The sequence below is a fragment of the Pristiophorus japonicus genome, chromosome 2 (genome assembly GCF_044704955.1).
Source record: "Pristiophorus japonicus isolate sPriJap1 chromosome 2, sPriJap1.hap1, whole genome shotgun sequence".
NCBI classification, from domain to species: Eukaryota; Metazoa; Chordata; class Chondrichthyes; family Pristiophoridae; genus Pristiophorus; species Pristiophorus japonicus.
This window is the reverse complement of record NC_091978.1, coordinates 155,671,717-155,696,674: the sequence shown is the minus strand read 5'-3', so window position 1 is coordinate 155,696,674 and position 24,958 is coordinate 155,671,717. Positions and strand designations below refer to the sequence as shown.

At 44.3% G+C, this 24,958-nt stretch overlaps 1 protein-coding gene across 3 annotated transcripts in view; it reads right to left on the bottom strand.

Annotated features, from left to right (window-relative positions):
* usp46 (ubiquitin specific peptidase 46) overlaps positions 1-24,958 on the bottom strand; it is a 120,160-nt gene that overhangs the window by 36,612 nt on the left and 58,590 nt on the right. For all 3 annotated transcript variants that reach the window (XR_011588949.1, XM_070870067.1, XM_070870068.1), the window contains exons 2-4: positions 20,418-20,498; positions 17,432-17,645; positions 348-574 (exon numbers count right to left, since the gene is read on the bottom strand). Coding sequence is in view for 2 of the 3 variants with exons in the window: in XM_070870067.1 (XP_070726168.1) it covers positions 348-574; positions 17,432-17,645; positions 20,418-20,498 (522 nt within the window). In the remaining variant the exon portion in view is untranslated. The remainder of the gene's footprint in view (positions 1-347; positions 575-17,431; positions 17,646-20,417; positions 20,499-24,958) is intronic.

Below are 24,958 nucleotides of genomic sequence, written 5' to 3'. Positions count from 1 at the left end.
CTCAATTCTTTAAGCCAAGGTAAAAATGGTACGATGTAATAACATATTACATTCGGAGTCACTCTTGTGTTGTACAAATGCTGAGAAATTTCTGTTGAATTCATAATCTTAACTGTCTGGGAAAAATATCAGACTTGATCTTAGCCAAGAGGCTGAAAACTAGCATCGGGGAAGATACAGAGCAGAGGAGACACAGACAGACACACACACACACACAGGTCGAGCAAAGAAAGACTCTCTCCTTAATCCCTCATCCACAGCTGGGAATGAAGCAATATTGAAAAGCAGGAAACATCGACAAAATGATCAAAAAGAAATATGTACATTTTCTTAAAACTTTTGCTTACCGTTTCACAGTTGAGACATCGTGTCTCATTAGTAAGTGTTCCTTGAAAGATCTCATGTACCCAGGTGGGTTCAGGCTTGTTCTCTTCTATTTCGTTCGCATTTCCATTCTTCAATTTCCCATTCTGTTTCTCTTGCTTCTTCTCTTCCTGCAAGATGTCAGCGATGGTGTTCAGCAGGTAGTTCAAAAACTCATGTGCATCTTGTTGCATGTAGTTATCAAACAAATCTACAGTTAAAAAGAAAAGAAAATGTAATTGTGTTAAGTTTGATCAACTTCTAATGGGGTTAGTTTACAGAGCAAGCGAAGGTGGCATGTAACAGTAAAGTACTGCTCACATGACCTTCCTTCCCCCACACGATATAAAAATAATCTGGCTTCAGCTACAGCTCACATACTAGAAGTGGGATGGGGGAAGAAGGTAGAGAGATTTCCTCAAATACATTTATAAATAACACGTTTATGATTTTGCCACAAGTAGTGAACAAAGGAAATCTTCCCAACAAGTATGTTTTTGTTACTTTCTACCTGTTTATGAAACAATGGTCCAATTATTTTATAATGGAATAAGGAATAAAGCAGATTTAAATAAAGCAGTTAGCATTGAGGTTTAGCGCTATGTCTTCTATTACTGCATTAAGCTTGGTGGGTAGGTTGTTAAGTGATTAAGAAACTAATTCTGTATATCTGTTCCCATGATAGGAAATTATAGACCAGTTAGCTTAATATCTGTGGTTGGGAAAATGTTGGAGTCCATTATTAAAGAAACAGTAGCTGGACATTTGGAAAAGCAAAATTTGGTCAGGAAGAGTCAGCATGGATTTATGAAGGGGAAGTCATGTTTAACAAATTTGCTGGAATTCTTTGAGGATATAACGAGCAGGATGGATAAAGGGGGAACCAGTGGATGTGGTGTATTTGGACTTCCAGAAGGCATTTGACAAGGTGTCACATAAAAATTACTGCACAAGATAAAAGTTCATGGGGTTGGGGGTAATATATTAGCATTGATAGAGGATTGGCTAACTAATAGAAAACAGAGAGTCGGGATAAATGGTTCATTCTCGGGTTGGCAATCAGTAACTAGTGGTGCCACAGGGATCAGTGCCGGGACCCCAACTATTTACAATCTATATTAACGACTTGGAAGAAGGGACAGTGTGCAACGTAGTGAAGTTTGCTGACGATACAAAGATGGGAGGAAAAGCAATGTATGAGGAGGACACAAAAAAATCTGCAAAAGGATAGACAGGCTAAGTGGGCAAAAATTTGGCAGATGGAGTATAATGTTGGAAAGTGAGAGGTCATGCACTTTGGCAGAAAAAAAATCAAAGAGCAAGTTATTATTTAAATGGAGAAAGATTGCAAAGTGCTGCAGTACAGCGGGACCTGGGGGTACTTGTGCATGAAACACAAAAAGTTAGTATGCAGGTACAGCAAGTGATCAGGAAGGCCAATGGAATCTTGGCCTTTATTGCAAAGGGGATGGAGTATAAAAGCAGGGAAGTCTTGCTACAGCTATACAGGGTATTGGTGAGGCCACACCTGGAATACTGCATGCAGTTTTGGTTTCCATATTTATGAAAGGGTATACTTGCTTTGGAGGCCGTTCAGAGAAGGTTCACTTGGTTGATTCCGGAGATGAGGGGTTGACTTATGAGGAAAGGTTGAGTAGGTTGGGCCTCTACTCATTGAAATATCGAAACGTCTAAGATCATGAGGGGGCTTGACAAGGTGGATGCAGAGAGGATGTTTCCACTGATAGGGGAGACTAGAACTAGAGGACATAATCTGAGAAGAAATTTCTCTTCATCTCAGTTTTAAATGGGTGGCCCCTTATTCGCTCAGAGGGTTGTGAATCTGTGGAATTCGTTGCCTCAGAGCTGTGGGAGCTGGGACATTGAATAAATTTAAGACAGAAATAGATAGTTTCTTAAACGATAAGGGAATAAAGGGTTATGGGAGCGGGCAGGGAAGTGGACCCGAGTCCATGATTGGATCAGCCTTGATCATATTAAATGGCGGAGCAGGCTCGAGGGGCCGTACAGCCGACTCCTGCTCCTATTTCTTATGCTCTTATGATATCCCAATATGTTAGCTTCAGTCTTTTACAAATTAATAAATCTTTCATGCATGGTTAAAGTTTTTATTTAGTTTAACTATAAATATTCAGAATAATGAATAACTAATATAAAAACTTAGTTTAAGAAAAGCGTGCAATGAAACTAACAAAAGGGAAAATCTAGAAAAGTGACCTCACGGAGAGCACAGAGGAAAAGCTCAAAGTCTGAGTAAATTGGGTGAGTAAATAGTAAGTAATTTGCTTTTTTAGTAAAAACTATCTACCCAAGTTAAATTAAATAAACAAACTCACTTGGAGCAGCAGAGCCAGAGCAATGGAATCAAAAAAAATCAAGGAGTGATGTCACAGGACAGCAGGTCTCTATAGCTCTCTAAGTTAAATTAAGCACTGGAAGACTAATAACTGCTATTACTTTATTAAATTAATAACAGTGTGGACTGTGTGGATGTGTGCGCGCTAGGTCCGTGCAGCAGAGCTGGTCTCCAGTCGTCTTGGGTAATCCTTACCACTGGACCAAGACTTAGCTCTGTCAAGCCCGTGTGGTGGCTGGTGTGCAACGACCACCACACGTTAAAAAAAATATCCACGCACAGGCATCTTCCACTCCAAGATTTAGTTTGGGACGTGGAATGTTAGGTCCTTCATTGAAACACCTGTGAACATTTTAGCGTGGAAGCAAGTCATTCACGACGATGACGACAATGAAAACTAGGTTAACTAATTAAAAATAAATCTATTGTATTAAAAACTTTAATTAATTAAATAAATAAAATAAAGTTACATCGAGATGGCAGGGCAGGTGGTGTGTTGTAACTGCAGTGCATGGGACACTGCGGTGCATCGAGGAAGGGGAGTGTTACCCGGACACTTTGTTCCAGGAGGTAGTCACACCCACTAGGTTAAGTAGTTCTTTAGAGGTAGTCAATGTTCAGGGACAGGAAGATGTGACTAAGTCAGGAAGGTATGGGGACCCAGAATGTAGTGATGGAGAAGTCTCAGCCCTTGACCTTGCCTAATAGGTACCAGGTACTTGCTCCCTGTGTGGATGAGAACAAGGACTGCAGGGAGGATGGGCAAATTGACCACAGCACTATGGTACAGGAGGCCATTCTAGTTGGGGGAGGGGGGGTGGGGAGGTGAGGGAGGGGAGAGAGAAAAGAGGAGTAAAAAGGAATGTGGTAGGGGACAGTATAGTCAGGGGTATAGATACTGTTCTCTGTAGCTGTGACTGGGAGTCCCGAGGCTCTGTTGCCTGCCCAGTGCCAGGGTTATGGACATTTCACAGCTGGAGAAGAACTTGGGAGTGGGAGGATCCAGTGGTCGTGGTCCACATAGGAACCAACGACATAGGTAGAACTAAGAACGAGGTTCTACTAAGACAGTTTGAGGAACTAGAGTCTAAATTAATAGGCAGAACCTAAAAGGTAATAATCTCTGGATTACTACCCAAGTCACACGCAAATGGGCATAGGGACAAGCAAATCAATTAAAAATGTGCAGCTAAGTGGTGCGAGAGGAAGGGGTTTTGATTCCTTGGTCACTGGCATCAGTACTGGGGAAAGAGAGAGATGTTCCATTGGGACAGGCTCCACTTAATCTGGGGTGGGACCAGTGTCCTGGCGAATTAAATAACTAGGGTTGTAGATTGGGTTTTAAAAAGGTACTGGGACAGGTGAAGGGACATTTAGTAATCCAAAGTGAAAAGTCAAGACAATAGAACAGTGTAGTGAATTGGGTAAAGATAAGCAGTGTGTGACAGGAAGGGACAGCGAGTTTAACAGTTATACTGCATCAATAAATAAGGTGAAAGCAGGGAAAATTGATAAAAAGTTAAAACTAAAGGCTCTTTACCTGAATGCACGAAGCATTCGTAACAAGATAGATGAATTAGTGGCACAAATAAAAATAAATGAGTATGATCCAATAGCCATTCGAGACACGTGGCGGCAAGGCAACCAAGATTCGGAACTAAATATTCCAGAGTACTTGACATTTTGAAAAGACAGGCAGACTGGAAGAGAGGTTTGTCCTGATAATAAAGGATGCCACAAGGACAATAGTGAGAAAGGATCTTGGCTCAGAAGATGAGGAAGTAGAATCAGTGTGGGTGGAGGTAAGAAATAACAAGGGGCAGAAAACACTGGTGGGCCCAACAGTAGCTATATTGTCAGACAGAGTATCAATCAAGAAATAATACGAGCTTATAACAAAGGTAATACAATAATCATGGGGGTCTTTAATCTTTACATAGACTGGGCAAATCAAATTGTAAAGTTAGTCTGGAGGACAAGTTTATGGAATGCATTCGACACAGTTTCCTAGAACAATAAGTCATAGAACCAACTAGGGAACAGGCTATTTTAGATCTTATATTGTGTAATGAGACAGGGCTAATTAGTAATCTCATAGTAAAGGATCCTCTGGGGAAGAGTGATCATAATATGATAGAGAATTTCACCGAGTTTGAAAGTGAAATTTTTATGCCCGAAACTAATGTCTTAACCTTAAATAAACCCAATTACATAAGGACAGTGACGAGTTGGTTAAGGCATATTGGGAAATTAGATTAAAAGGTATGACAGTAAATAAGGAGTGGTAAACATTTTTTTTTTAAATTCCAAAATATACATTCCATGGTGAAATAAAAACTCCATGGGAAAGGTGATCAGTCCGTGGCTAACTAAAGAAGTTAAGGACAGTATTAGATTAAAAGAAGAGGCTTATAGGGCCCAAGTTTCCACACGCGCCTAGAACGGCGCAGTCCCGACCTGGACGCCCGTTTTTCGCGCCACAAAGTGCGCCTAAAAAAATCCTCGGTATTCTCCACCTACCTGCAGGTCCTCGGCGCAGCCAGCACGAGCTGTGGGGGGGGGGGGGGGGCGGAGCCAGGTCCCTGCGCTGAAAACAGTGCCGGGACCTCTGCACATGCGCGCTACAGTGGGCACGCAAGTGCAGTAGCTCCAGGCGCCGAACTGTGTGGGAGGGGCCGAAGCACGCAGCCCCTAGCCCTGGCTGAATGGCCTCACTGGGGCTGCGTGAATAAGGCTCCTCCCACGGCCAGCTCCTGCTTCTCCCCCCCCCCCCCCCTGCCTCCGGACCAGACCCGACACCCGCTCCCCCCTCCAGACCAGACCCGACCCGCGCTCCTGTTCCCGCTCCCCGCCCCCCCCGGCTGGACCCGACCCGACGCCACCTACCTGTAAATCTGGTGCTGGGGATGGGCCCTGCCAGAGGTCTCGGGCCAGCCCGTTGAGCCTTCGGTCCCGAAAGGCCTGCCTGAAGCACTTTCACACAGGTAGGAAGATGGTTTATTTAATCTTTTCTTTGCTTATAAATGTTTATTCAGGTTGGATTTATTTGTATAAGTATAAATAAGGATTTATTATAGAATTTAATGACTTCCCTCCCACCACCCCCCCAACCTCGTTCTGGACGCCTAATTTGTAACCTGCGCCTGATTTTTTTAATGTGTAGAACAGGTTTTTTCAGTTCTACAAAAATCTTCACTTGCTCCATTCTACTTTAGTTTGGAGTACGTTTTCACTGTGGAAACTTTCAAATCAGGCGTCAGTGGCCGGACACGCCCCCTTTTGAAGAAAAAATTCTGTTCCAAAGTAGAACTGTTCTACCTGACTAGAACTGCAGGAAAAAAAATGTGGAGAATTGCGATTTCTAAGATAGTCCGTTCTCCACCAGTTGCTCCTAAAAATCAGGCGCAAATCATGTGGAAACTTGGGCCCATTATGTTGCAAATAATAATAGTAAGCCCGAGGATAGAAACCAAAAATGGATGACCAAAAAATTGATGTAAAAGGAGAAAATAGAATGAGAGAAAACAAGCAAGAAACATAAAAACAGATTGCAAGAGCTTCTACAACAATGTAAAAAGGAAGAGAGTAGCAAAAGTAAGTAAGTGTTAGTCGCTCAGAGGCTGAGACAGGTAAAATTATAATGGGAAATAAGGAAATGGCAGAGACTTTAAACAAATATTTTGTATCTATCTTCACAGTAGAAGCCACAAAAAGCATACTGAAAATAGTGGGGAACCAAGGGGCTAATAAAAGGTGTGAAACTTAAAGTTATTAAGATCAGTGGAGAAAAAGTACATGAGAAACTCATGGGACAAAAAGCTGACAAATCCCCTGGACCTGATGGCCTACAGACTAGGGTTCTAAAAGCAGAGGTAGTGGATCTTCCAAAATTCCCTAGATTCTGAAATGGTCCCAGCAGATTGGAAGGTACCCCCACTATTCAAGAAAGGAGGGAAGAGAGAAAACAGGGAACTACAGACTAGTTAGCCGGAGACCAGTTGTCGGGAAGATGCTGGAATCCATTATTAAGGAAGTAGCAACAGGGCACTAAGAAAATTATACTAGGATTAGGCATTGTAAAAATGGTTTTATGAAAGGGAAATAGTGTTTGACAAATTTATTAGAGTTTTGCAGATGTAACAGCAGGGAAGGTGAAGGGCAACCAGTGGATGTAGTATATTTGGATTTCCAAAAGGCATTCATTAAGATACCATATAAAAGTTTTTTACTCAAGATAAGGGCTCATGGGGTTGGAGGTAATGTATTAGCCTCAATAGAGGATTGGTTAACGGACAGAAAACAAAGTATAAATAAACGGGTCATTTTCAGGTTGGTAGGCCATAACTAGTGGGGTGCTGCAAGGATCAGTGCCTGGGCCTCAGCTAGTTACAATTATATTAATGACTTGGATGAAGGGACCCAGTGTAATGCATCCAAGTTTGCTGATGATACAAAGCTAGGTGGGAAAGTAAGTTATGAGGAGGACATCGCCTGACAAGGGTTATAGACACGCTAATTGAGTGGGCAAGGTGACAGATGGGAGTATAATGTGGGAAATGCAAGGTTATTCACTTTGGTAGGAAGAAGAAAATGCCATTTTTTTTTAAAAAAAGGGTGAGAAACTATTAAATGCTGGTGTTCAGAGAGTTGGGTGTCCTACATAGGATATACGGCACGGAAACAGGCCATGCCATCGTTTATGTCCCACTCGAACCTCCTCCCATCTTTCCTCATCTGAATGGATCAGCATAACCCTCTATTCCTTTCTCTCTCATATGTTGGTCTTGCCTCCCCTTAAATGCATCTATACTATTTGCTTGAACCACTCCCTGTGGTAGCAAGTTCCACATTCTTACCACTCTCTGGGTAAGGAAGTTTCTTCTGAATCCCCTAGTGGATTTCTTGGTGACTATCTTATATTGATAGCCTCTAGTTATGCTCTTCCCCACAAGTAGAAACATTTTCTCTGTATCCACTTTTCATAATTTTAAAGACTTCAACTAGGTCACCCCTCAGCTTTCTTTTTCCAAGAGAAAAAAAAGAGACCCAGCCTGTTCATCCTTTCCAGATATGTAGACCTTCGCATTTCTGGGTATCCGAACAGAACTGTACGCAATACTCCAAGTGTGGTCTAACCAAGGTTCGATACAGGTTTAGCATAACTTCCCTACTTTTCAATTCTATACCTAAGAAATAAATCCTAGTGCTCGTTTTTTTTATGGCCTTGCTAACCGGAGTTGCAACTTTCAGTGATTTACATATTTGTACTCAGAGATCCCTTTGTTCCTCTACCCCACCTCGACTCGGACCCTCCAAGTAATAAGTGACCTCCTTATTCTTCCTACCAAAAGACCTCACATTTGTGTGTTGATCTTAATTTGCCAGTTTTATGCCCATTCGACAAGTTTATTAATGTCCTCCTGTAATTTGTTGCCATCCTCCTCAGTATTGACTACCCACCACCACGCCCCCTCCCCCCTCCAATTTGGTGTCACCCATAAACTTAAAAAATGTGTTTTTGATTCTAAAGTCTAAATCGTTAATATAAATTGTGAACAACAATTGATCCTCCCAGCATTGATCCTTGTGGAACACCACTACCCACCTTCTGCCACTGTGAATAGCTACCTTTTACCCCTACTCTCTGCTTTCTGTCTTGAAGCCAGCTAGCTATGCATTCTGCTACTTGTTCTCCAACCTTGTTCATCGGTCTATTATGGGGTACCTTATCGAAGGCCTTTTGAAAATCTAGATAAATTACATCTACTGCATTACTATTGTCTACTCTCTCTACTACCTCTTGAAAAAATGCTATGTACAAGCTACAACACTGGCATCTACCCGATAATGTGGAAAACTGCCCAGGTAAGTCCTGTCCACAAAAAGCTGGACAAATCCAATCCAGCCAATGATCGACCCATTGTACTCCTAGTACAAGAAACAGAGAGTTAGCATGCAGGTACAGCAAGCAATTACGAAGGCAAATGGCATGTTAGCCTTTATTGCAAGGGAGTTGCAGTACAAGAGAAAGGAAGTCTTGCTACAATTGCCACTCCAGCCAATCACCGACCCATCAGTCTACTCTCAATCATCAGCAAATTGATGGAAGATGTTGTCGACAGTACTATCAAGTGGCAATTGCTCACCAATAACCTGCTCACCGATGTTCAGTTTGGGTTCTGCCAGGACCACTCGGTTCCAGATCTCATTACAGCCTTGATCCAAACATGGACAAAAGAATTGAATTCCAGAGGTAAGGTGAGAGAGACTGCCCTTGACAGTAAGGCAGCATTTGACAGAGTGTGACATCAAGGAGCCCTAACAAAATTTAAGTCAATGGGAATCAGGGGGGAAACCCTCTGCTAGCTGGAATCATAACTAGCGCAAAGGAAGATGGCTGTGATTGTTGGAGGTCAACCATCTCAGCTCTAGGACATCGCTGCAGGAGTTCCTCAGGGCAATGTCCTAGGCCCAACCATCTTCAGCTGCTTCATCAATGACCTTCCTTCTATCATAAGGTCAGAAGTGGGGATGTTCACTAATGATTGCAGTGTTCAATTCCACCCCCAACTCCTCAGATAATGAAGCAGTCCATGCCCGCATTCAGCAAGACCTGGATGCCATTCAGGCTTGGGCTGATAAGTGGCAAGTAACATTCGCACCACACAAATGGCAGACAATGACTATCTCCAACAAGAGAGAGTGTCTAACCACTGGCCCTTGACATTCAACAGCATTACCATCACCGAATCCCCCACCATCAACATCGTGGGGGTCGCCATTGACCAGAGGCCTAACTGGACCAGCTACATAAATACAGTGGCAACAAGAGCAGGTCAGAGGCTGGGTATTCGGCGACAAGTGTCTCACCTCCTGACTCCCCAAAATCCTTCCACCATCTACAAGGCACAAGTCAGGAGTGTGATAGAATACTTGCCACTTGCCTGGATGATTGCAGCTCCAACAACACTCAAGAGGCTCAAAATTATCCACGACAAAGCAGCCAGTTTGATTGGCACCTTTTCCACCCTCCAACACTAGTGCACTGTGGCTGCAATGTGTACCATCTACAAGATGCACTGCAACATCTCGCCAAGATTTCTTAGTCAGCAGCTCCCAAACCCTTGACCTCTACACCAAGAAGGACAAGGACAGCAGGCACATGAGAACACCTCACCTGCAAGTTCCCCTCCAAGTCACCCACCATCCCGACTTGGAAATATATCGCCGTTCCTTCATAGTCGCAAAATGTCTCCCTCCCTAACAGTACTATGAGAGTACCTTCATCATACAGACTGCAGTGGTTCAATGCGGCGGCTCACCACCACCTTCTCAAGGGCAATTAAGGATGAACAATAAATGTTGGCTTTGCCTGCGACATGCACATCCCAGGAACGAGTATAACTTTTTTTTAAAAACGAAGGTTGTCCTATGAGAGATTGAGCCCAATACAAAAGCAAAATACTGCGGATGCTGAAATCTGGAACAACAACAGAAAATGCTGGAAATCTCAGCAGGTCAAGCAGCATCTGTGGAGAGGAATGAGAGTTAACATTTTGTCAGAACTGGAGTGTGTTTGAAAAGAACAGATTCTTAGCAAGCACTGAAAGGGGGAAAGGAAGAACAAAATGGAAAGTCTGTGATAGGTTGGAAGACGAGAGAGATTAGAGACACAAAAGGGATGATGGCCCAAATCGAGCCTATACTCTCTGGAGTTCAGGTGATCTCACTGAAAAATATAAAACTCTGAGGCAGATTGACAGGGTAGATGCTGAGCGATTGTTTCCCCTGGCTGAAGAATCTAGAACTAGGGAGCATCGTCCCAGGATAAGGGGTCGGCCTTTTAAAACTGAGATGGAGGAATTTCTTCTTTCAGAGGGCTGTGGATGTTGTGTATCTGTAAAGCATGCACTCCCATGTTCCGCCACCAGGGAGCTCATCCCCTGAAGTCCCAAAGGATCCCAGCATCCCTTGGGAGCACTGTATTTAAGCCAGACCCCTAAGGCCTGTTCCTCACTCTGGAGTGTCTTATTAAAGACTGAGGTCACTGTTACTTTAACCTCCCTGTGTTAGAAACACAATAACTGGCGACGAGAATACGAATCCAACGCAAAGATGCAGCAAACTGTGGGCATCCTGGAGAAGTTCTCGAAGGGTGAGGAATGCGAAGCCTATGTTGAACAGCTAGACCAGTACTTCGGAGCCAACGAGCTGGACGGAGAAGGAAGCACTGCAAAAAGGAGAGCGGTCCTCCTCACAGTCTGCGGGGCACCGACCTACAGCCTCATGAAGAATCTTCTGGCTCCGGTGAAACCCACAGATAAGTCATATGAGGTGCTGTATACACTGGTTCGGGAGCATCTTAACCAGAGGGAGAGCTTGCTGATGGCGAGGTATCGGTTCTACACATGCCAGCAATCTGAAGGTCAGGAAGTGGAGAGCTATGTCGCCAAGCTAAGGCAACTTGCAGGACAATGTGAGTTTGATGGCTACCTGGAGCAAATGCTCAGACTTTTTTGTACTGGGCATTGGCCACGAGACCATCCTACGAAAACCTTTGACTGTAGAGACACTGACCCTCAGTAAGGCCATTGCAATAGTACAGGCGTTTATGTCCACCAATGATATCAAACAAATCTCTCAGCACACAAGTGCTAGCAATGTTCATAAATTAACTGGAACTGTGTTTGTGAGCAGAAATGTACAGGGCAGAACCCACGAGTCTGCAATTGCCAGCAGGCCTCAGGTGACCCAGATGACTCAGAGTCCCCAACAAAAGATGAATGCAAGGTAATTCACACCTTGTTGGCGTTGTGGAGGCTTCCATTCAGCCTATTCATGCCGCTTCAAAGGGTATGTTTGCAAGAGCTGTTGAACAATGGGGCACCTCCAATGAGCTTGCAAACGAGCTGCATGCTCTGCAAAACCTGCTAACCACCACGTGGCAGAGGAAGATCGATCCATGGTGGATCAAAGCAATTTCGAGCCTCAGAGAGGAGGCAGATGCTGAAGTACACGGGGCACACACATTTTCGACGAAATGTCCACCTATAATGCTAAACGTAAAATTGAATGGCTTACCCGTAGCCATGGAACTGGACACCGGCGCTAGCCAATCCATCATGAATAAAAAGATGTTTGAGAGACTGTGGTGCAACAAGGCATTCAGACCAGCCCTGAGCCCCATCCACACGAAACTGAGAATGTACACCAAAGAGCTCATCACTGTCCTGGGCAGCGCCATGGTCAAGGTCAGCTACGAGGGCACGGTGCACAAACTGTCACCCTGGATTGTCCCGGGCGATGGTCCCACACTGCTTGGAAGGAGCTAGCTGGGCAAAATCCGCTGGAACTGGGATGACATTCGAGCACTATCACATGTCGATGAGGCCTCATGTACCCAGGTTCTTAACAAATTTTCTTCCTTTTTTGAGCCAGGCATTGGAAACTTTTCCGGGGCGAAGGTGCGGATCCACTCGGTCCCAGAGGCATGACCCATTCACCACAAGGCGCGAGCGGTACCTCACATGATGAGGGAGTGAGTGGAAATCGAGCTGGACAGGCTGCAATGTGAGGGCATAATCTCCCCAGTGGAATTCAGCGAGTGGGCCAGCCCGATTGTTCCAGTACTCAAAAGTGATGGCACGGTCAGGATTTGCAGCGATTATAAAGTAATTATTAATCATTTCTCACTACAGGACCAATACCCGCTACCTAAGGCAGACGACCTATTTGCGACGCGGAAGGAGGCAAGACGTTCACCAAGCTCGACTTGACTTCGGCCTACATGACGCAGGAGTTGGAGGAGTCTTCGAAGGGCCTCACCTGCATCAACACACACAAGGGACCGTTCATCTACAACAGATGCCCGCGTTTGGAATTCGGTCGGCTGCAGCGATCTTCCAGAGAAACATGGAGAGCCTCCTCAAGTCGGTACCACACACGGTGGTCTTTCAGGACAACATATTAGTCACGGGTCGGGACACCGCCGAGCACCTACAAAACCTGGAGGAGGTTCTCCAGCGACTGGATCGCGTAGGGCTGCTGCTGAAGAGATCGAAATGAGTCTTCATGGCAACAGAAGTGGAGTTTTTGAGGAGAAAGATCGCGGCGGACGGCATTCGGCCCACAGACGCCAAGACAGAGGCTATCAGGAACGCGCCCAGGCCACACAATGTCAAGGAGCTGCGGTCGTTCCTGGGACTCGACTATTTTGGTAACTTCCTACCGGGGTTAAGCACCCTTTTAGAGCCCCCACATGTGTTATTGCGTAAAGGTGAGAACTGGGTATGGGGGAAAAAAAATCAAGCAATTGCTTTTGAGAAAGCCAGAAACATCTTATGTTCCAACAAGCTGCTTGTATTGTATAACCAGTGTAAAAGACTTGTGCTAGCATGTGATGCGTCGTCATACGGAGTCGGGTGTGTATTACAACAAGCTAACGTTGCGGGGAAGTTGCAACCTGTCGCCTAATGCTTCCAGGAGCTTGTTTTAGGCCGAGAGGGCCTACAGCATTGAGAAAGAGGCATTAGCGTGTGTGTTCGGGGTAAAGAAAATGCATCAGTGCCTGTTTTCCCTCAAATTTGAGCTGGAAACCGATCACAAGCCCCTCGCATCCGTGTTCGCTGAAAACAAGGGGATAAATACTAATGCCTCAGCCCGTATACAAAGGTGGGCACTTGCGTATAACAATACCATCCGCCACAGGCCAAGCACCGAGAACTGTGCGGATGCTCAGTCGGCTACCATTGCCCACCATGGGGGTGGAAATGGCGCAGCTGCAAACTTGTTGATGGTGGTGCAGCCCGCAGACTTGTTGATGATCATGGAAGAGTTTGAAAATGATAAATCACCTATCACGGTCCTCCAGATTAGGACTTGGACCAGCCAAGATCCTCTGCTGCCCCTAGTAAAAAAAAACTCTGTACTGCATGGGTGCTGGGCCAGCATCCCCGTTGAAATGCAAGACCAATCAAGCCGTTCTAGCGGCAAAAGGACAAGCTGTCCATTCAGGCAGACTGCCTGTTATGGGATAACCGCATAGTGCTACCAAAAAAGGGCAGGGAGACATTCATCTCAGATCTCCACAGCACACACCCGGGTATAGTAATGATGAAAGCGATAGCCAGATCCCACGTGTGGTGGACCGATATTGTCATTGATTTAGAATCCTGTGTACGGCAATGCAGCATATGTGCTCAGTTGAGCAACTCGCCCAGAGAGGCACCACTAAGTTTGTGGTCCTGGCCCTCCAGACCATGGTCGAGGATCCAAGTCGACTATGCGGGCCCGTTTCTCAGTAAAATGTTCCTGGTGGTGGTGGATGATTTTTCAAAATGGATTGAATGTGAAATAATGTCGGGAAGCACCACCACCGCCACCATTGAAAGCCTGAGGACCATGTTTGTTACCCACGGCCTGCCTGACATACGGGTCAGTGACAACGGGCCATGTTTCACCAGTGCCGAATTTAAAAGAATTCATGACCTGCAATGGGATCAAACATATCACCTTGGCCTCGTTTAAACCAGCCGCCAATGGTCAGGCAGAGCGGGCAGTACAAACAATCAAACAGAGCCTTAAACGAGTCACAGAAGGCTCACTCCAAACCCACTTGTCCCAAGTACTGCTCAGCTACCGCACGAGACCCCACTCGCTCACAGGGGTGCCCCCGGCTGAGCTACTCATAAAAAGGACACTTAAAACCAGACTCTCGCTGGTTCACCCCAACCTGCATGATCAGGTAGAGAGCAGGCGGCAGCAACAAAATGTAAACGATAGTCGCGCCACTGTGTCACAGGAAATTGATCTGAATGACCCTGTGTATGTGCTAAACTATGGACATGGTCCCAAGTGGATCGCGGGCACGGTGATAGCTAAAGAAGGGAATAGGGTGTTTGTAATCAAACTAGACAATGGACAAATTTGCAGAAAGCACCTGGACCAAACGAGGCTGCAGTTCACAGACTGCCCAGCGGAAGCATGCTGGGCCCATAACCCAGAGGTCGATGGATCGAAACCATCTTCTGCTAACGGCAATCTTTAATGTGGGTGCAACCAACACTTACACTGCAACTAATCCCAGCCTTGACAAGAGTTCACAGACTGCCCTGAACAACCCACAGCAGACACCATCTTTTTCGAGCCCACAACAGACACCCAAAGGATCAACGATACCATGCCTAACCAGGAAATCGAACCCATCACTCCCAACAGCCCAGCAAGGCCAGGCTCACCTAGCAGCCCTGCAGGGCCAACAACACGCCAGCCCAGCGAGGGCACAGCCAACACACCAGAACAGACATCTGTACCGAGGCAGGCCACCAGGGAAAGAAAGGCTCCCGACCTCCTCACCTTGTAAATAGTTTTCACTTTGACTTTGGGGGGGGAGGGGGGAGTGGGAGTGATGTTGTGCATCTGTAAAGCATGCACTCCCATGTTCCGCCACCAGGGAGCGCATCCCCTGATGTCCCAAGGGATCCCAGCATCCCTTGGGAGCACTGTATATAAGTCGGCCCCCAAGGCCTGTTCCTCACTCTGGAGTGTCTTAATAAAGACTGAGGTCACTGTTATTTTAACCTCCCTGTGTGCAGCCTCAGCTGTGTTAGGAACACTAGTGAATCTTTGGAATTCTCTGCCCCAAAGGCATTGAGAATATTCAAGGCTGAGATAGATAGATTGTTGAACTCTAGGAGAATTGGGCAAGAAAATGTTGAGGCCAAAAATCAGCCATGATCTTATTGAATGGCAGAGTATGTTCTTCTTTTGTTTCGTTCTTAGGTTCTTACAGCCACTGCCATCAGCAGTGCTGAGTTTATTTCTGTCTTATTTCCATATTGCTTATGTGTTTCTTTAAATGTGATTGCCTAATGACATCTGGGACATTTGTTTGGATACTGAGTTTGCAAGGTGTGGGGCTGCTAATACACAATTAAGGTTAAGGCTCTCGGGATCAAAATTATTTTTCAGTTTTTCCATGCCTTGCCAACAGCTTTCAGGAGATCATCACTACTCAGTCAAGAACAAAATGATATAAAAAAAATGTTAGAGTTCTCCTGTTTGACAGGATTAAACACTTGCTGCCCAGTGTATACATGAAGTCATAAAAGCTCAAAGTCCAATGTTCAATCTCTGGTCTGCACAGAGTTATCTAATCTCAGCCTAGAGTAGGTTATGGGGTAGTAATTGGCAGCGTTACATTTGTCCTACATTTTGTGGACAGAGCATTCCGGGCCAATTTTTCATATCGTTGGTAGATTCCAGTGTAGTAGCTAAGCTGTTCCAGTATAGCTAGGGGCTTGGCTCCCTTTTGGACACAGGACTTCAGTACTACAGCCAGGATGTTGGCAGGGCCCATAACCTTCGCTGTGTCCAATGCACTGAGCTGTTTCTTGATGTCACATGGAATGAATCGAATTGCCTGAAGACTGGCATCTGTGATGGTGGGGACCCCAGGAGGAGGCCAAGATGATCATCCACTCAGCACTTTTGGCTCAAGATGCATATGCTTCAGCCGAGTGCTGGCCTTGGCCATCATTGAGGATCATCCTCCAGTCAGTTGCTTAACTGTCCATCAACATTCACAATTGGATGTGGCGGGATCGCAGAGCTTGCACCTGATCAGTTCATTGTGGGTTCACTTAGCTCTGTCTGTAGCATGCTGATTTGAATGCTTATAGTGCTGTGTTACAGCTTCACCAGGTTGGTACCTCAGAGAGCAAAATGTTCCTGTGGAGGATAGTTCAGCCATTACAAGAATACACTGATTATAGCATCTGAAGATCAGAGATCAGTATGTAGTCCTGGGAGCAGCTTGCTACAGGCAGAGTGCCACTGCCTACTTTCTGCCATTATGAAATGTGAAGGTTGAAGGTACAGGACAAAAATAAAAGACAAAATGTCAACCAGATTATGACAAACTAAGTTAAGCTGTAGGAAGTGTGGTTGCATCATCATCTTATAATATTGGACTTATAATGAGGAGCTCATGAGAAGACAAACTACCACAATACTCTGGCTATGACCCAATCAAGCTGTCATTTATCCAACTAACAACTGAGATAGATGCCTGAAATATTAGAGGGTGCAAGAGAAAAAAAACATTTAGGCTAGATGAAAGCATCTTCCACATATCAAGATCACATACCAAGATCCCACCTACATTTGTAATCTTTTGGGATTTTTTGTGACAGTTGCTACGTCCATCTGTAATTATTCATGTTTTTGTTGCCTCTAGTTTTTAAAGAAAATCTGGCAACCCAATGCAGAAGAGTTGTTTTAAACAATGCAGCAAAGTCATAAAACTGGGCATCAACTGAGTGATGGTCAAAAAACAAATTCTAACTTCTCTAGAATTTTCCTCCGTTACCTGATTTATACCAACAATAGGCTATGTAAAGTTATACCTTGACAAAGAGTGAAGGTGATGTAATCTAAATATCTATAAGACTAATATATTCTGGTTGATATGCAACACTTTCTTGCCCACTACCATAACAGCCGTTATGTGAATGTCAACTGGAAAAATAATTGACTTAAAATAGGCTAAGAAGACTGCAATTATACCTGGAGTATGACACTACACAACGTGGGACTAAAAACTAGGAATAATGGATTGATTTGGGCAAGTAATAACTAAAACTGGTAGTAATTAAACATTCAGAATGTGTATAATCTTGTTGCAATACTCACCATTCTCTTTGCGTAACCGAGAAATGAATTTCTTGGGAGGAATCACACCGACCTTTTTCTTCTGGGTGGCAATGCTATGGAAGAGGTCAGCTAGACACGTCAGCAGGTTTTCCTTCTTCTTCTGTTGTGCCTTGTATGCAAGCACATTCTCTCGAAATGGTCGGCAGAAGTAGAGAGCTTGCAGTACAGAGTTACAATAGCAGGTGTTCCCAAACTACCAGAGTAAAAGACACGTGGCATTTAGATCATACATTAATACCATTCCAAACCAACAATATTCCTTGACATATTTATATTTCAGTCAACCACAAGTTAGGAATATTTGCTTAAAAGGTGATCAAGAGTCTCACAAATTTTCAGCAAGTCACAAGTATATTTCATAACATACAATAGGTAAAACTGTACACTTTCATTATGACATGCATTGCTTTGAAGTCACAGTTGACAAATTGTACAGTACAAAACTAGGTGGTTATGCTTGAAAACAAGATTCTTTTTTAAACAAAAGATCAAAAGTAACCAGTTCCATACACCATCAGCTATTACGCTGTATAATATCACTCAGCAATTTAATCTAGACAATTTGACATACAAATAAGATCTTGCAATTCAAATGATCAAATCTACAAAAGAATCAGAAGAAAAACTTACCTACTACTTTTTCAGGATAAGACACTTGCAAATTGATTTTGGCTATATTTAGCAGTTCTGACCTGGGCAACATTTTATGCTTAAACCAACAAATCTACAGGAGTAAAAAAAGCAAAATGCTGGAAATCTGAAAATAAACAGAAAATAATTCTGCTTTTGTCATCTTCAGCTCTTCTAAACCCATCCTTTGTTTATTTTATTGTCCCATTAAAATCTCCTTTTGCTTTGCACAATCATCTCTTTTGTCATTTAATTTCTCCTGGGTTCCATCCTATCACAAACCTTCCCTTTTGTTTTTTCCTCTCCCACCCACCTCCGTCCACACCCTCCTTTCCCTGCCCCTGCACTTGCTTAAAATCTGCTAGATCTCTAACTGTTTCCAGTACTAACAAAGGGTCATCGACCTAAAACATTAACTGTTTCTCTCTCCACAGATGCTGCCTGACCTACTGAGTATTTCCAACATTTTGTATTTTAATCTGCAGGAGTAGATGGAAAGTGGTCTGGTACTTGGAATTCTAGGCTTCATTCAGGCAAGAGCCGAATCTGGAATCAACTTTATTACCAAACTACTCTGGTCTAATAGAGCCAGCATGCTACAACAATATATAGACTCATGCATGCTAAATATCCATTGGTTAAATGCTTGTGTTTTATATGATTCTTTAACAGTAGTGTTTCCGCTAGTAATATTGGCGTGATGCGAAGAAAATTGACCGGACCAGCTCAAATGATTGAGGAATTTTAAACGCAATTGAGTTACGCCCAAAACCACTTACAGCGATCTTTTACGCTAGTTTAAAATTCAATTCCTCCTTGATCAGGCAACAACATACTGGCCATGCCCCAAGGTAAAAATTGCAAGATTCCACCAATTGCGCTGGTTTGAGAAGGCTCTTCAAATTATACTCATTTTCTTAGGCGCAGAGGCAAGTTTTTTTTTAATTTTCATCAAAAGATATTTAATTTACTGGGAAATTAACTAGTGTGTACCAATGAAACGATTAAATGGTTCAGAATAGTTTTTTTTTTAAATAGTCATTTCAGTGATTTTAAAATAGAGTTACTCGTAGGTGGAGGACTGAACCCACTTATTAAAAATGCTTATTTTTGATGATAAAACCATTTTCAGCTGGATTAATTAAAATGCACCAGGTTACCACACCAAGGAATACTTTTTAATGGAAAGAGAAAAAAAAAAGGATTATGTTCTATTACACGGTCCGATTGTATTGGTACATTGAAGATTTTACGTTTGATTATGCAAATTAATTTTATTGGAAACCTGTACTGTAACCCAACAATTTCAAGCAGATATTGGTCAAAATTTCCCAACTGTATCCAAAGCAGAAAGTCGATCCCTTGATTTAGCTCAGACTACTGAAGAGAAAAAAAGGTTTATTCACATTTCCAACCATGGAATTACGTAGAAATTTCAAAACGAAAACAGGCCGTGCGGGACAATTAGTATGTGTTGTTATTCCTCCACACGAGCAGTGTTCATAAGTCCATATACTCGCCCTGTTCCAATATCCCTTTATACCCTTTTCTTTCAGCAACCTTTAATCTATTTTTAAAATGTTCACACTCGCCACAGCTACTTCGGCAGCACCTCCCAAACCTGCGACCTCTATTACCTAGAAGGACAAGGCAGCAGGCACATGGGAACACCATCAGCTGCAAGTTCCCCTCCAAATTACATATCATCCTGACTTGGAAATATATCGTTGTTCCTTCATCGTCCTGGGTCAAAATCCTGGAACTCCTTCCCCAACAGCACTGTCATTATCATCATTGTAGGAGTACCTTCACCACACGGACTGCAGCGGTTCAAGAAGGTGGCTCACTACCACCTTCTCAAGAGCAATTAGGGATGGTCACTAAATGCTGGCTTTACCAGCAATGCCCACAGCAGCTCATTTCAGGGTCAAATATGACGCCTAGGTTGCGAATAGTCTGGTTTAGCCTCAGACAGATGCTAGGGAGAGGGATGGAGTCAGTGGCTAGGGAACGCAGTTTGTGGCGGGGACCAAAGACAAAGGCTTCGGTCTCCCCAATATTTAATTGGAGAACATTTCTGCTCATCCAGTACTGGATGTCGGACAAGCAGTCTGACAATTTAGAGACCATAGAGAGGTCGAGAGAAGTGGTGGAGAGGTGGAGATGTGTGTCGTCAGCGTATATGTGGAAAGTGACTCCGTGTTTTCAGATGATATCAGAACAAAGATCAGTGGCCTACGACCAAGATTGTTCGATCTTGAAACAACTGCTTATTTTTAAATTCAACTTAAAAACAACTTTGTATTAGTTTCTTCAGAAGGTGGAATAAACTTACATTGACCAAACCAAAGTAGTGTTCATTGATTGGGAACTGCTCTGGACCGATGTCTTTCTCCAGAGCAGAGGCATTGGTGCCCTGCAACAAAAGCACAAGTGTTCGTGAGAATACAGCAATAAGTACAGCAAGCTAGATGCTGAGTTTAGGACAACCTGCTGCAAGATTGCAAAACCAACCATCAGCAGAAATTCAGCACAATATTACATTTTTTTTTAAATTAATGCAGATATTCTCTTGATCCTGCATAAAATTTCATTAGCAGTGATTTTGCTCGTGAAATGTGAATATGAGAAGGACCATGCCATTTGATATTGCATTTGTATTGTCAAACAGACAAACTCCATTTGACAATTATTGATTAAATAGGGTACCCTGGTTAATGATTCAGATACGTGGCAGTGTAAGAAAAATCTACATTTATATAATGCTAAGTATTAGGTGATCCAAGATGTTCCGCAGTTGGGCAGCAGACTGAAGCAGGAGAGGAAGGTGAACAAAATATTTTGATCCCTGGAGTGCAGGGGAAATGAGGGAGGGGAACATGTGGCATGATACACATGGTTTTTGGAGTGCGGGGGGGGGGGGGCGCATGTGGCACAATTCAAAATGACGGAGTTGAGGAGGAGAGTTCCAGAGGGCCCAAGTTTCCACATGATTTGCGCCTGATTTTTTAGGAGCAACTGGTGGAGAACGGACTATCTTAGAAATCGCAATTCTCCACATTTTTTTTTCTGCAGTTCTAGTCAGGTAGAACAGTTCTACTTTGGAACAGAATTTTTTCTTCAAAAGGGGGCGTGTCCGGCCACTGACGCCTGATTTGAAAGTTTCCACAGTGAAAACGTACTCCAAACTAAAGTAGAATGGAGCAAGTGAAGATTTTTGTAGAACTGAAAAAACCTGTTCTACACATTAAAAAATCAGGCGCAGGTTACAAATTAGGCGTCCAGAACGAGGTGGGGGGGGGGAGGGGGGGGGAAGGGAAGTCATTAAATTCTATAATAAATCCTTATTTATACTTATACAAATAAATCCAACCTGAATAAACATTTATAAGCAAAGAAAAGATTAAATAAACCATCTTCCTACCTGTGTGAAAGTGCTTCAGGCAGGCCTTTCGGGACCGAAGGCTGAACGGACCGGCCTGAGACTTCGGGCAGGGCCCGTCCCCAGCACCAGATTTACAGGTAGGTGGCGTTGGGTTGGGTCGAGGAGGTTCGGTTCGAGGGGGGGGGGGAGAAAGAGAGAGAGAGAGAGAGAGAGAGAGAGAGAGAGAGAAAGAGAGAGAGAGAGAGAGAGAGAGAGAGGGAAGGAGGGAAGGAAAGGAAGGAAGGAGAGGAGGTCAGGTCGGATCCAGTCCGGGAGCGGGAGTCGGGTCGGGTCCAGTGGGGGGGGGGGGGGGGGGGGGGGTCGGGTTGGGTCCAGTCGGGGGGGCGGGGAGCGGGAACAGGAGCGCGGGTCGGGGAGCGGGAGCGGGAACAGGAGCTCGGGTCGGGTCCAGTCGGGAGGGGGGAGCGGGTGTCGGGTCTGGTTGGGGGTTGGGGGGGGGGGGGGGGGGAAGCAGGAGCTGGCCGTGGGAGGAGCCTTATTCACGTAGCCGCAGTGAGGCCATTCGGCCAGGGCTAGGGGCTGCGTGCTTCGGGCCCCTCCCACACAGTTCGACGCCTGGAGCTACTGCACTTGCGTGCCCACTGTAGCACGCATGTGCAGAGGTCCCGGCACTGTTTTCAGCGCAGGGACCTGGCTCCGCCCCCCCCACAGCTCGTGCTGGCTGCGCCTTGGGCCAGAGGACCTGCAGGGAGGTGGAGAATACCGAGGTTTTTTTTAGGTGCACTTTGTGGCGTGAAAAACTGGCGTCCAGGTCAGGACTGCGCCGTTCTAGGCGCGTGTGGAAACTTGGGCCCAATGTGTGGGGCACAATGGCGTAAGATTCTGCCACCGATAGTGCAGAGGGAAGAAACACACAGACCACCAGATTTGCAAGCGCAGAGGTGTAGGCAGAGACACAAGGCTGGAGGAGGGTGCAGTGGTAGGATGGGAGAAGCTGTGGAGGCATTTAAACACAAGAATGACAATTTTGAAATTGGCACACAGAGGAACGGGGAATCAATGGAGGTCAGTATGGATCAGAGTGATAGGCTATTGGGTTAGAAGGTGGGGGTGGAGTTCTCGATAAGTTGGAGTTTATAGAAGATGGCGCTCAGCAGACGAGCTTGAATATCGGAAAGATCGAGTCTAGAAGTAAAGGTGTCGATGAAGATTTCAGCAGCAATATGGGTGAGGCAGGGCAGAGGAGGGCAATGTTTTAGAGGTGAAAGTGGGCAGCCTTAGTCATGCACGAGTTTTGGCGCCTTAACTCAGTGTCGAGCAGGACATTGAGGCTGCATAGACAATAGCATCAATGAGCACCTGGGAAGCGGGTCACAATCAATAGTTAAGGTAGGGAATTTCTGGATAGTTTCAATCTGCTCATTTTCTAGCTGCTAAAGATTCTGGCACATCCACAACATGATGTTAAAGAAAGCAAGAACTTACATTATTATAGGGCCTTTTGCAACCTCAGAATGTCCCAAAATGTTTTACAGCTAATGAAATACTTTTGAAGTTTCACTATTATAATGTAAGAAAGCCGTCAGCCAAGTTCCCTGCAGCAGGTTCCAATAAACAGCAATGAGATAATCACTATTTTAATGATGTTGGTGGAGGGATAAATATTGGTCAGCACACTGGAGAGAACTCCCCAGTTCTTCAAAGTTTCATGGGATCTTTTACGTCCACCCGAGAGGAAACTCGGGGCCTCTGTTTAACATCTCATCAAAAGATGGCACCTCTGACAGTGCAGTACTCCCTCAGTACTGCACTGGAGTGCCAGCCTAGATTTTGTGCTCAATTCTCTGGAATGGGACTTGAACCCATAAACCTTCTGACTCTGAGGCACTCCTGTTACCACTGAGCCACAACTGACACAGCTATTGGATAAACAGCAAGACAGTCATAGAATAAAAAGTAAAGCTGAGCGTCATCAGCATACATATGACTGGTTACCTCCTGCTTAAGGATAATGTTGCTGAGGAGTAAATATATAAGAGGAGAACAAGGATAAAACTGATGCAATAGGTTGCTGAAACCTGGCTGGATAACAGTGATAAATCAGACATGCAGCTAAACGGTTACACAGGATTCTGAAAAAATTGGTTGGATCACAAAGTGGGACATGCAGCTTTATTTGTAAAAAAACAGGATATAATTACAATAAAGAGACTAGCTGAATTCATTGAGTGCAGCCAAGAATGGGCTTGCCTCAAGGTTCAAACTTGGCATACGTTATGAGCATCCAAGGCAACAAATATAGTAAGATAGAGAACTTTGCAAACAAATTAGATGAGTAGAAGAGTGTACATTAAGTGATACAGCCAAGTGGAGAGTGATGCAAAATTGAATTAGTTGTCAACAGTGTTTTTGATGTTTTCTTATTTCAACATCAGAGACAGTACTGGAGAGGGCAACTTATTAGTACTTAATAGTGATCCAATGATGATATACAACTTCTACTCAACAGCTATCATTGCATTGTTAGATTTCAATTGCTTAGATAACTTAATGCTGCTGATAATCTAATATTAGCCTCTGATTTCAGGAAGGCTAAATTTTCACTTGTGGGGCAAAATTTGAGGAGGTACATTGCCATAGACTATTGGTTAAGAATAATTGTGATACAACAAAACACATGATTAATATTGGATTGCAGATATATTAGGGCATGTTGGTAGTTAGTTGTGATTACACATGCCCATGGGCTACCGCAGTTTCTTGGAGCTTCCTTGATTGCCTTTAAGAGTCAGAGGAATTTCCCAATGTTTTCCAGAATTACCTACAAGTTTTTGCCTCTCAGGAGATAGCATGGTTAGGGATGTGTATACAATGCAAGATGTTGTACCAATGATTGGATGTAACGGGTTTGACGTACATAATGTTCTTTTCTCTTATAAGAACATAAGAATTAGGAACAGGAGTTGGCCATCTAGCCCCTCGAGCCTGCTCCGCCATTCAACAAGATCATGGCTGATCTGGCCGTGGACTCAGCTCCACTTACCCGCCCGCTCCCCATAACCCTTAATTCCCTTATTGTTTTGGGATGTTCATGTATTGAGCCTTGGGGCTTACCAGAGATGACCATATTGGGCACAAGAGGTGACCCATTTTAGGAAATGTACTGGCTACATGGGATAAGTAGGACTGGATGCAGTTTTACAGAAGTGGGTGAGAGGAAAGTATGATATGGTTGAAGATGTTGAGGCGCCCAAATATATCTTTATTTTTGATTATGGAGATCCTCCATGAAGGGCGCAGAATTCAAAGATCGAAAAGCCAGAGGTGGGGAACTAAGGTGTTAAAGTGGCATTTCATCCATGGGATCTGTATTCAAATTCAGTCCAAACTGATGAAATGAAAGTCTCCTCTTTATGCTTGCTTTAAAAGTTCTATGTAAAGTGAGTTTGGACAGGCTCAATCAAATTCCTCCTGGGCATAAGGCAACAGCA